The sequence below is a fragment of the Sphaerodactylus townsendi genome, linkage group LG06 (assembly GCF_021028975.2).
Source record: "Sphaerodactylus townsendi isolate TG3544 linkage group LG06, MPM_Stown_v2.3, whole genome shotgun sequence".
In the NCBI taxonomy this organism is placed as follows: domain Eukaryota; kingdom Metazoa; phylum Chordata; class Lepidosauria; order Squamata; family Sphaerodactylidae; genus Sphaerodactylus; species Sphaerodactylus townsendi.
This window is the reverse complement of record NC_059430.1, coordinates 109,093,638-109,106,820: the sequence shown is the minus strand read 5'-3', so window position 1 is coordinate 109,106,820 and position 13,183 is coordinate 109,093,638. Positions and strand designations below refer to the sequence as shown.

General features: G+C 48.4%; 1 protein-coding gene across 5 annotated transcripts; it reads left to right on the top strand.

Annotated features, from left to right (window-relative positions):
• Positions 1–4,867: 4,867 nt before the first annotated feature.
• LG06H1orf109 (linkage group 06 C1orf109 homolog) lies at positions 4,868–9,730 on the top strand. 5 transcript variants are annotated; one of them, XM_048501808.1, is made up of 5 exons: positions 4,903–5,164; positions 6,977–7,255; positions 8,118–8,294; positions 8,813–8,931; positions 9,479–9,730. In XM_048501808.1, exons 2-5 carry the CDS (start codon positions 6,978–6,980, stop codon positions 9,517–9,519), a joined length of 615 nt encoding a protein of 204 aa, XP_048357765.1. In that variant the 5' UTR covers positions 4,903–5,164; position 6,977; the 3' UTR covers positions 9,520–9,730. The 5 variants fall into 5 exon arrangements, with proteins under 5 accessions (XP_048357763.1, XP_048357761.1, XP_048357760.1 ...); XM_048501806.1 differs by having other exon boundaries at positions 4,868–5,164; positions 6,957–7,255; positions 8,813–9,730; XM_048501804.1 differs by having other exon boundaries at positions 4,870–5,003; positions 8,813–9,730.
• Positions 9,731–13,183: the final 3,453 nt, after the last annotated feature.

Here is a 13,183-nt window from a genome sequence, read left to right as displayed (position 1 = left end):
GCTGGCTTGGCATTCGAAAGCCTTGCCTCATTTCTCCTTTAAGCACAGATAGAGACTTTCATCTGACTAAATCTCTTCTTAAGGTATGTACTTTTCCAGGATATGGGAATGTTTAAATCTTCACACTGTCTCCCTAATTAGTTTATGTAATCTAAATTTATTGCACTTTTATCTTTACCACATTGTGAGAGAACTGTCAGAACATGTGTTTAGATGGGACATGATCTAAATGACAGGTGGACACTCCCTCCTGCAAGTGCCGTGTGCATATCAGGGCTGTGTGCATAACTGGGTAACGTGTGCAAACACTGAGAAGGCATGGGCATCGGATTGGCACCTGTTTTGTATATTAGTTGGCACAGACCACTGAGTGAAAAGAGCTCGGAAACACCTGTGTCTGGCGGAGCACTTTGATGGTAGTTAGCAAATAAACAGAACTGCACGGTGACTGTGTGTCTTTCGGTTCTTGTTTGCATTGCACCCTTCAAGGTGTCCTACTCGCGTGTAAGCCGCTGCTTCGACAGGTTATGGGCCCAGATTCTGCCCTTACACGCGAGTAACTGTTTTTGTTGCTGTGTGCGAAACAGTTTACGGCTGCACTATGGCTGCGTCTTTTGCTGGCTTGCCTTTCGAGCGGCTGACAGAGCACAACTATGTGACCTGGTGTTTGAAGATGAAAGCTTATCTTCTGTGTGAGGATTTGTGGACATTTGTTGAGACGCCACTCCCCGCGCAGCCCTCCGCTTTTCAGATTAGAGCTGAGGAGCGGGCGAGAGCATCCATCATCCTGGCAGTGGAGAGCTCCCAGCTGCTGTATATCAAGGACGCAGCGTCTGCATCGGAATGCTGGAACTTGCTCAGGGACGTCTACCAGCGTGAGTCTGTCGGAGTGAAAGTCTTACTAACAAGACAGTTGCATCACCTCAGGCTACGGAAAGGTGACTCCGTCTCTGAGCACCTACAGAAAATGAGGTCTTTATTTTCTGAGCTGGCTGACCGTGGGCTGCGTTATGAGGACTCACATAAAGCCTACCTGCTGATTTCGTCGCTGGACGAATCATGGGAGTCGTTGGTCAGCAGCCTCCAGACGGTTGCGGATGCCGTCTTAACTCTGGACTACGTCACCTCGAAGCTGCTGGATTGCGAGCGACAGAGGGAATTCCAGAAGAGCGTTGCCGAGCCTCAGAGGGAACCAACTCCTGAGAGTTCGTCCGTCTTGCCTGCTGTTTGTGCGACCAGGCGTTGCTACCGGTGTGGAGCTCCTGGCCACCTGGCAAGAGCATGCGTGAAAGTGCTGGACCGACGTAAGCCCAAACAGAGACAGAAGAAGGGTCCTGGGAGAGGGGACTCTGCCTCTTCTTCGTCTGCTTTTTTGGTCACGTGCAACGACAAGGACAGAGATGGAACTTGGCTCATTGACTCTGCCTGTTCTATGCACATTGTGAACCGTGAGCATTTGCTGACAGAGGATCAACGTACCGCAGACATCAAACATGTGTGTTTGGCAAACGGGACTCCAGCCTCTGTGGAGAAGCAAGGAACAGCTTACGTACCTGCTTTGCATGGACATATTAAAAACGTCCTCTATGCGCCCCTGTTTGAATACTGTTTGCTTAGCGTCGCTAAAATGACGACAGATGGGTATGTTGTTACTTTTGCTGAACAAGCATGTACCATATCTAAGAATGGTGTTGTGTATGCGCAAGGGAAACTGTTAAATGGCTTGTATTACTTAGAACACAGTGGTATGAGTACTGTCTGTATGTCTGAGAAGGTAGCAAATGTGTCAGTATCAAATGTTCCTCCTCATGACCAATGCATACATTATTACCATCGTGTGTTTGGCCATATGAACTTCAGAGCACTAGCCAACCTAATAAAGGAGCTCGGAAACACCTGTGTCTGGCGGCGCACTTTGATGGTAGTTAGCAAATAAACAGAACTGCATGGTGACTGTGTGTCTTTCGGTTCTTGTTTGCATTGCACCCTTCAAGGTGTCCTACTCGTGTGTAAGCCGCTGCTTCGACAAGAACTTCTGGCCCCTCTCATTATTCATAAGCTATTCAAGTGGATCAATCCCCCAGCATATAGCATGGCACCTAATTTATCTATTATTTGTTTGAAATGTCTATTAGTTGCTTGTCTACTTTGCAGGAACTCAAGGTGGTTTACAGTGCAAACAACAGAACGTAGTAAAATACATAAAACCCACCAATTTAAAATCAACAATTGAAAAGCGCCATTAAGCAGAAGAGCTGAAACTAATCAAATGCAGTCACAAATAAGACCATCTTCAGCTGCCTTCTAAAGATCCCTGGGGAGTTTGTTCCATAATCATGAGGCTGCCACCGAAAGGCCCTGTTTCATGCACCTATGAGATGAGCTTCTTTGGTCAATGGAATTGTCAAGAGGGCTTTTCCCTGTGATTGTATTTCCCAGGTAAGAGCTTATGGAAGAAGACGGTCCTTCAGCTGTCCCAGTCCCAAGTCATATAGGGCTTTAAAGGTCAAAATCAACACTTTGAATTGGTCCGGGGAACAGATCAGAAGCCAATGTAATCGCTATAGTATTAGAGTCACATGATCCCGGTTACTGGCTCCAACCAGCAGTCTATCCATAGCACTCTGCACAAGCTGCAGCTTCTGAACACTTTTTAAGGGTAGCTCCAAGTAGAGCACATTGCAACAGGCCAGTCTAGATGTAACTAAAACATGTCAAAATAAATGAATGTAATTATAGCCAGATATGAGTGCAGGCAGCATACCCACTTGAGCTGGGCAAAAGCAATCCTAACCACTGGAGCACTCCCAGCTGCTTTTCAAGGGGAGAGATCAGAAGTCCCTGATCTGCTTTTCTCCCCACCCAGAGCACCTCTGCCTTAACAGAATTAAGTTTGAGTTTGTTTACTTTTGTCCAACCCATTACAGACTTCAAACACCGGTTTAAACCATCAGCTTTCTGAGAATGAAGTGGTAGGGCGGGAATTTGCTGGGTGTCATCCACACTGCAAACCAAACCTCCTAAGGACCTCTCCCAGTGACTTCACAGATATATTAAAGCGTGTGTGTGTGTGTGTTTGGGGGGGGGGGGGATAAAAATCAAACCCTGCAGTTTCACAAACCAGGCCTCTCTGCTTAATTCCTTTCTCTTTCCCCCTTCTGTTCTTTTCTGTGCAAAAATGAAGGAAATTATTTTTGTTCTACCCACTGTATCTGAGGAAATAGCTCTGACTCATGAAAGCTCACCCTGCAATGAGTATTAGTGAGTCTTTATGGTGCTCCTGGTCTTTTGTGTGTGTTTGTACCAGCAGCTATCTAGTTTGCCAGTTATAAGGAGGGGGCAACTCTTTTTGTCTCCTATGAGGAAGTCACAGTAAGCAAAAGCATATTCGGTTGTTGTGGGTTTTCCGGGCCATGTGGCCGTGGTCTGGTAGATCTTGTTCCTAATGTTTCGCCTGTATCTGTGGCTGGCATCTTCAGAGGGGTATCACAGAGAGAAGTCTGTTATACACTGTGTCCAGTTACCGGACACAGTGTATAACAGACCTCTCTCTGTAATATACCTCTGAAGATGCCAGCCACAGATACAGGCGAAACATTAGGAACAAGATCTACCAGACCACAGCCACACAGCCCGGAAAGCCCACCACAACTAGTTGAGTCCAGCCGTGAAAGCCTTTGACAATATAAAGGCATATTAGTTGCATAGGTACCTCAGTGGCTTACAAGCTTGGTCTCTCAAAACACCAGTGTTCTCTTCAGTGTAATCACCATTTCTTCCTTCTTCACTTTGTTATGAGCACAAGAGATAGATGAGGGGCTCTGACTTAAATGAGTATTTCTAAAAGCTGGTCCACAAAGCAAATGCCCAGTGGGCACAAAGTACACTCAGCCAAGCTGCCTGTGCAGTGCTGTGTAAGAGTCAGGAGCAGTGGTCCCGAACCCAAAAATCAGGACACCATTCACATACTTGTTATGTATGTGTGTCCTTAAGTCGACACTGACTGTTGGTGACCCCAGTAAAGGGCTTTTAAGGCAAGTGAGAAGCAGAGGTGATTCATGTTGCTGCCTTCCCCCTTAGTGGTATCCCATCCAAGTACCAACCATGCTTGGCTTCCAAGATCAGGCTATATCGTACTATTTCCTTCTACAGCCCAGTTATCGGCAATGCTATGTGTTTATATTATTTATTATTTGTTGTGTATGCCGCCCTTCCCTTCACGGGCTCAGGGTGGCCTTCAACATTTCATAATAAACACAATACAACCAATGCGTTACTGTTACTTGAAAAGCAGACATTTTACCACTAAGGAGGCCACCAGGTGCCAACAACTGTGGGAGGAAGCTCTGCACCTTCCAGAGATGCCAAATGGGATGTTGGACTGGGATCTGGTAAATTCTGGTTGAAATCCCCACTCTGCCATGGAAACTTGTTGACTGATCATGATCATAGTCACACTGTCTCCGTCTCACCCCTGGCTAGTATTTGCATAGGAGGCCTCCAAGGAATACCGAGGGCCGCCCAGCCCAGTTATCGGTAATGCTATGTGTTTATATTATTTATTATTTGTTGTATATGCTGCCCTTCCCTTTACGGGCTCAGGGCGGCCTTCAGCAATTCGTAATAAATTAAATTTCAGTACTAAAAACAATCTAACACCTGATGGCGACAAGTGATCAGAATCATGTTTATTACCAACACGAAATAAGGTGGGAGAGGGGGGCAAATGATAGAAGCCCCGTCGCTGCCTCAACCAAACAACCCAAAACGGGGCGGGTTTGCCAGAACTCTTCATCAGGCTGCGTGTCATCCTCCCAAAGTTTGAAAAGAGAGCTGCCCGGCGGAAGGATTAAGTCTAGGTTTGCCGGTGTCTCGTTCGGCGGCCAAGAAGAGGCAGCGGGAGAGCGCTCTAGGCCTAAGCCTCTCTCTAGTCTCTCCGGAAGTGTGTCATGACTGCGGCGCCGAAAGTAGTGTACGAATGTTGGACCTCGCGGGGTCCTAAGGTGAGACTCAGGGGTTTTTCCAGACTAGTCGTGGGATATTCGCCTCTTCGCGCCCGTGCTGCATGTCCCTGCAGCGGCGGGGCTGGGAGGAATGACTCACTCAACCTTTAACTGGAGACCTCCGTTCCTGATCGGCATCTGATGCACCGCTGAAGACTCCGGTATTTTCACTGTTCAGCACAAAAGCGCAACCCTCCCTTGAATGCCACCCCTCCCTCCCCCTGCTAGGGTGGGTGGGCCATGTCCAGATGCCGGGTCCCCTTCCCTCCCCTCCCTTGCACGCCACCCTTCCCTCCCCTCCCCCTGCTAGGGTGGGTGGGCCATGTCCAGATGGTGGGTCCCCTTCCCTCCCTTCCCTTGCATCCCACCCCTCATTCCCTCCAAGTGGACATCGTCCTGCAATGACTTCCTGCCTGGGGTTGCACTTCGTCAGCCAATGGGCACAGAACGGAGAGGAATCCGCCGGCTCTCTTAGCAGCAAATATTGCAGCACTCAGCCCCCGCCCCAGCTAGTACTGGGTTTCCCGCAGGATAGCGATCTGTTTATATAGAGGCCGTTACAGCAACAGCGATGAGCAGAGCTGCCCTTTAATGCAGGCAAGTTGGGCGATGCCGCAACCCCACTAAAGTGCTCTTGAATCAGTCCCCTACAATGAATTGTTGGTATTCAGGGAGCAGAAGGGGTAGAATATGCTAGACCTTGACCACGGTGTTCTCCACACTAGGAGTCCATGGTGTTCAAGGAAATTGTCTGAGTTGCTGTAGCAGTTACCTTGGCCAGGCTGCTGCTTTTTGTAAACAGAAGATGCATTATGTAGACAAACTGTCTCATGCAGTTTTAATAGTACTAGCAATCTATCTGGATATTGAATAAAACTTCATAACAATAAAAATATTTTATATATTAATTGTGGACAAAAGATGTCACATTTAACCAACTAATGCATCTCTGAAAATATGTTATGTGTATATTACATTATATACTGGAATAATCATCAGACTCTCCTGTGAAGACCTTGATGTACCAGGGGTTTGACTTGCAATAAGTCAGGTTTATGTGTCATGTTAAAATCACAGAAGAGTCCCATGTGCCAGCCTTTGCCTTCTCACTTCTTGGTTCTTAGTTTTTACTTAAGGCAATTGATTTAAATTTATATGTTAATTTGGAGAATCATAAAGATGAGTTGGTGCTGTTTTCTGTTTGTCAGTGCAAGCAAGATGAGTTTCCTCTGTCTGTAAAGCAGAATTTAATGAGCCTGCTGTGCTGCCATGTCTTCCAATGCTGCCTTTCCCCTTGTGGGTGCCCAAACACCAGCTCTATAAGGCTGCTTACTTTTCCCCACAGGCAAACAGTGCCTATGCATGCTTTGTCTTGTGGCTTCCAATGGTCAGTTTCAGTTGATTTCTTGGATTGCCAAATGCCTTTCTGTGCCTGCCTTGTAAATCAGACTTATAATTTTGATTTAAAAGTGTAGCACTTTGTGCTATTTGTCTAATATTTGATGGGCAGCATATGCCAGTCAGGGATTCCATCTCTGAAAAAAACAAACGAACTCCCAGCCAGGGAGGCAACAAAGTCCAGCGTGGAAATGTTCCTCATAGAAATTGGTGGAAGCAGAAATAAAATGCAGAAGAAAATGGGGTTAATATCAACCTAAATCTAGAAAAAAACTCAACTTGCACATTCCCTCTGCTATCATAACCAGCAGCTTAGTCATAACTTCCACTGTACAAGCCCTCTAAATGTGCCTGGAGTGCATCAAACAAATGGGATAAACTGTTCCCTACGAAGGGCAGCTGCATTATCTAATTTTAGGTGAGGGAGGAGCTAGAGGCAAAGAACCTGTAAACTGGGAGAGATGGGCAGAACAACCTAACATGTTGCCTCTTTGGATGGGGTTTGAGAATACCAGAGACTATGGAGCTTCCTGAGCATGGCTCATTTCAGCTCAGTTCCATTTGTTTGCTCCTAGGATGGCCTCAGAAGACTCTTCTCTCCCTCACCCCCTACGCTGTTCTCTGCAGAAGTGTTTTCGTGCCCTCCAGGAACAGCATGAGACCTGGAAGAGTGCCCTGGCTGCGTGTGCATCTCTTCTGGGTTCGCTGAGCAATCTGGCAGAACAGATGCAGGCATCCCAGAAAGTGGTCTTTGCCAACACCCCACTGCGAGACTTCTCAAGCCTACCAGAGAGACTCAGATGCCGCCAGCAATGTGCAGCAGAAGCTTTGCTGGAGGAGCTATGGGGGAAACTGTAAGACTACCTGTGGTGTGGTGTGATGTGGTGTGCAAGGAGGGGAATTGTGCACGCTAATCAGAAGAATTAGGCGACTACTGAAAGTCACCAATTTTACTATGATCATAAACTACGTAGTTGCTGTTTCTTTTGTCAGTGTAAATCACTGTGGTAGTACTAAAATAAATCTGACTAATTTTTGTAGAGCAGTTCTCAGCATGCTTAGAAATCTCATCACAGCAATTTAGTGAGCAAGGTCCACCCTATGAACAAGGGTTTAGTATGTCATACATGAGCAATCCAAGCCCATTGCAATGTACTGTGTTATTTCAAAAGTGCTATTTTTTCTTGAAGAAGAATGTGCCTTTGAGGCACAACTGACTCATGGTGCCCCCATCCATAGGGCATTCCGGTCCAAAATCACTGAGGCTGGACATACAATGTTAATCTGAGTCCCATTTGCTGGAAGTGGGGAAGCACAGTGAATCAACACAAATTCATTGTAGTGGGGGAAAGTCCTTCCAAGGTGCATCTAACCCCTGGCAACCCCTCATGGGTTTTTTCAAGGCAAGAGAGGAGCAGAAGTAGCTTGCCTTTTCCTTATTCAGTGTAACAACCTTGGACTTGCTTGCTGGTTTCCTGTCCAGATATTAACCATAGCCAGCATTGCTTAGCTTCCATGTTCTGACATGGAATGTCCTTGAGGAAAGGATTACCCACAGAGATTCAGCTGGACTTGCCCTGGAAGTGGCAGTCACCTTATCTCCAAATGAGCTTGCACATACAGATTTGGGGAACAAATCTGTAGGAACTTCCTATGATGTCCAGAGTTGCTCTATATAGCTGCATTTTCATGATGTGTTCTCTGTTTTGTATACAGACTTGAGCTGCAACACGTGCGGGATGCCGTTGGTGTTCACGTGGCGTCTATTTTCCAGCTCTATGAGCAGCAAGAAGACCTGTGTCAGGAGAGGGCTTTCCAGCGCTCGGTGCTTTGCCCGTCATTGGCAGATATGTTGGAGTGGCTGCTGGATGTGGAAGGGTTTTATCATGGCATGCATCCTTTGGAAGAGTTATGCCCCTGATGTTTTCTGGAGCCAGACAACGGAGGGAAAAGGAAACAACATTTGTCCTGTGCTGACAGACTGTAGATTATGTGCAGTGCTGGAGAGCGCTGCAGGCCCTCAAGCCCTTCCCAGTTGGAATATCTTTAACTGTTTGAAATGGCGATTCTAACCCAGTATCTTCCGCTCTGAATGGCTGCAGTATGCCAGGGTCCTGGGCTTGTTACAGAGATGTTTGAAACTGGAGCCATCGGCATGCAATATATGTGTTGTGCCCTTTCTCCACTGTTCACCCTTCATAAGTTGAGAAAGCTGGGGCAGGGGGGCAGGCTTGCAGTGCTTTCAAAATAACCTACCCTTCAGCAGTAGCAGGATTCAGCATTTCTTGATGGCTCCACCCATCTCTTCCTCTGTTTGCCGTTCTGATTTGTACAGGGCATGAGTTCAATATTTCCTATGTCCCAGCTTCCCTAGGCCCTTCCTTCTATGCCATCCTTAACTCTTGGAAAAGCTACCTGGAGGTAAAGATGCTCCTCCTCCAGGTCAAGTACGAAGACTTGACCAAGATGCAGACTCTTCCAGCGGCCTGGGAGCAGGTGTTGCAGCACAGCCGCCACTCTGTGGTAGAAGGTAACCATAGCCATGAGGGGGAGTTCGCCTTCACGGGTGTGGAGGCCAGTGTGAGACCCCAGAATCTGAGCATTAGAGAGAAATTGAAAGACTCCTGCCTATTGTGATCAATTACTATTTTGCCATTGTCTTCCTCAGCATAGCATCCCTGATGTTCCTTGGTAGTTTCTATTTCAAGTACTACCCAGGGCCAATCCTGTTTAGCCTCTAAGCTCTGGCAACTTCAGGCTGGTCAGGGCTATTAAGGCTGCTATAACTATATAGCAAACTGTACAGCAATTTAGAATGTTTCGAGTACTTAGTATATGTTAACAGTCCTGTAAGGCAGGATAATCTCCATTTAGTGGTGGGGAGGGGGGCTAAGAGTTCACTGCAGAGGTCAGACATCTGATCCAGCCTCTTAATCACTACCTTGTATCAGCTTTCTGGGTATTAGCCATTGGATCCTTTCTGAGTTGATTTGGCTTTATTTGCTTGGCCCTCACTCAGGGAGGGGCTCTGCATCTGCTGGAGCTTGCTAGGACTTTCATCTGCTCTTTTTTCTCAGATGCACTGCTGAAAGTCTCCTTCTTCATGGAAGCTGGGTGAGACTGTATGATCAGAGCTTTCCTTTGTGCCAGGATCTCCTGTCCTGCAGTCGGAAGATGAACAAGCGTGGATTCGTAGGCAGATGGTGTGGCTGGGAATGAACAGCCTGTGAAAGCAGCGTCAATTGTAGGCTGCTATGCTTGGGCTCTCCACCATTGTTTGGGACGGGGAGGATCTCTGCAAAAATAAAAATGGATGCTGTGCTCCGAAATGCTGAAGTATTTCTTCCCCAGATATGACTTCCAGTTCAACTAGTCCTCTCTCTGTGATTTCTTGAAGTGACCAAAAGCCACTTGGTGGATGTAGAGGAACAGCTTGATAGGAATGGCCGTCACAGCAAGGGACTGAATAATAGAGAACCCCCACGCAGGAGCACTTCCTCTTCCACTAACCTTGAGGCTCAAAGGCCCTGAGTGTATTTGGCCTCCTTGGGGCTGTTCCCAGACACAAACAGTATGGTATTGCCTCTCCTTTAACCACTGTACTTTATGGGAGAGTGGGGGTATGGTGCCAAATGCATGGTGACTAAAGGGAACCTTCATATTCAGAGGCAGTCAGCCTTTAAATTCTGATGTCAGGAGTCAGCATCTGGAGAATGCCTTGGCCTTTGTACCCCATCAGTTGGTCCTCCTGAATAACTGGTCGGCTAGTGTGTGAGACAGGATGATGGACTAGATCAGGGGTCTGCAACCTGCGGCTCTCCAGATGTTCATGGACTACAATTCCCATCAGCCCCTGTCAGCATGGCCAATTGGTGGGAATTGTAGTCCATGAACATCTGGAGAGCCGCAGGTTGCAGACCCCTGGACTAGATGGAACATTGGTTTGATCCAGATGGGCTCTTCTCTGCTCCTCCACAATTCCTTGTACCAGGATACCAGGATATTTACGCTATCTTGTGGAATCATGGATCCCCAAGAGGCGACCCTCAGGTGCACTGAACGTTCAATATGTTGTACCTGAGAAAATAAAGGGAGATTCTCGCCTCCAGCCAGTTTACAGGGAGGCTGTTTCCTGCTGTCCTCACTCTGTTTCTGTTTTCTCTGGGCCCATTCTGCAAAGGCCAAGGACATTCCCATCCTTGTCAGATGCAGTCATGAGCACAGAGGTGTTGCTTCATTCCCTGCCCCAGCAAGTGCTTTTGTTTCACTATTTCCACTTGATCTTCACCATGGACGAAGGTAAGGGGGTGGGGGTTCTCGGGTTTGAAACCCCCCCCATTCATGTCCGAAGCTCCGCCCACCCGTTTGTGGGTTTTTAAAACATTTTAGTGCTTTTTCGGTTTTTAGCCTGCAGGGGGCGCATTGTTTGGGGGACTCTCCTGATACTACCCGGGTTTGGTGAGGTTTGGTTCAGGGGGTCCAAAGTTATGGACTCCCAAAGGGGGTGCCCCCATCCTCCATTGTTTCCAATGGGAGCCAATAGAAGATGGGGGCTACATCTTTGAGGGTCCATAACTTTGGACCCCCTGAACCAAACTTCACCAAACCTGGGATATAAATCCTGCAGGAGACTCAAAGGTCACCCAAGCTGGCATGTGTGGGAGTGCACAGGCTAATCTGAATTCCCCAGATAAGCCTCCACAGCTCAAGTGGCAGAGCAGGGAATCAAACCCGGTTCCTCCAGATTAGAATGCACCTGCTCTTAACCACTACGCCACATTGAAAGTGATGCTGTTTCAGGGTGGGGGATAATCCACCCCAAAACAGCATCACTTTCAATGTTGTTTAACTAGGGACCCCAGATTCTCCCTTTAAGGTGGATTTAAAAGGAGAATTTGGGCTCTCTAGTTTAAACACCATTGAAAGTGATTGTAAGGTTGGGGGTTGATTTCTGTTTTCTGTTCTCCAGCCTGGCCTTGGTAACATTCCTCGTACTGGGCTGCGTGCCCAGGATCGCTGTTATCGTTAACCTTGCTGCCTATCTGTACTTACTGTATGCGTGTGGAGCCTTACTTTCTGTTCGCGTGAGAACCTATTTTGGAGGCTGGAGTTTTGGGGGACTTTACTGTGTGCTGTGGGCGGGGGCCAGAAAAGCTCGTAAAAGCAGCAATCTGGTGGGGGAAGGTCAGAGTCTGCATTTCCTGTATTGTGCATCTTGGAAGTTTAAGAAATAAAGAACTGTTACAGTTACTTTAAGTCTGGTCCTTTCAGGTTCCTTACAGTGATGCTGTTTGGGGGTGGATTCCAGTATCACAGCAGCTGCCTGCCCCCCCCCCCCGCAAAACTCAGATTTAGCACCAGGCTCCATTTTCCCTCTATGCCTCTGCCCAGAGGGGAGGGGCAGGTGAGGGCAGGACAGGAGGGTCTGCCATCCCCGACCTCGGAGAACTGCTTTTATAAACGGTAGGCCAGGAGCAGGGCTTGGGGAGGCGTGGCCATGCCCTAGGGGCAGGTGGGGGTGTGGCCCCATCCCCGAACCCTGCCCCATAAAAAAAACTATACCTACGTCCCTGCAATAGCCTCACCTCCCATATTCTTTCCCAGCCTCAGGCCTCCAGATGGTGGTCTCTGGCTGAAACAAAAATGCCAAACCCTGCAGGACAAAGCTCGAAGCAATTGTAGTTTCCTCCAGTCCTCCTCCTGTCGTTTTCCTCCAGCCTTCCTCCAGTCCTCCTCCTGTGGAATGAACCAAGGAGCAGACAAGATCAGCCCCGTGCATGCCTCCCTTTCCCGGGACAGAACTCCCCGCCCTCCGTCCTCCGCCAGAGTGAAACCTGCAGGGCAAGGTGAATGGAGAAAGCAAAGGGAACAGAACAAGAGCCGTCCGCAACCAACTGAGAACATTCCCTGCTCTGGGATCCCATCCCATCCCTCCCCGACTTCACGGGCAAGCTGGAGGGAGCACAAAAGCTGGGAGAGGAGGCGAAAATGACGCCCTTTATTTACACAGGTACAGCTGGCATTCTTTACCAGAGTGCCCTTAGAGGCCAGGGGAGGGCTATTGTGAAAATGGGACACCCCCGCCCCAGGCAATTGGCAAAGGTTTCTTTAAGACAGTTTCAGGAGAACAGTTCCTGCCCCTTCCCCAAAGAAAGAAGCATTCTAAATTTAGGGCCCCTTTAGCGGCAAATTTCCACAGAGGGGCCAGGCTGACTGTTCCTCCACAACACCCACCGGCTCTCCCAGATGAGTGAGGTTACATGTGTAAGAGGGAAAGGTCCTCTGCCCATGCTCAGACGCCACCTCCTCCTCATTCCTAATGGGTCTCATGTTCCAACAAGCCCTACAGCAAAGGGATCCCCGAAAAGATTTGTGTGGCTTGTGGCCCACCTGCTCTGCTCTGGCATCTTCACCTCGAGGAGCCAGTCCCTGAATTTGGGGAACTCTTCCAGGCTGTGATTTATTTCTGACAAGGAGAGAACAGCCTCATTGGCGTACATTTCTGGACCTGCACGAGGGCCCGTTTCTCCCCCACCCCCTTCAAACCATTTCAAGCCACAATTCATCTGCTACGATTGCTAGAAGCCCCGGCTGAGACTCCTCCCCTCCAGAACAGGGCTGTGGCTGCTGCTGCTGCTTGGGGGGCTGGACTCAGGGACAAGACGCTGCTTTTCACTCCCAAACTGCCCTGGCTGGGGACCCTCCCTTGTCCTGATCAACCACAGTGGTCAGGAGAGGGGACCCCTTCCCCCCCCCCCCGCACCCCGAGGCTTCCATTGCCT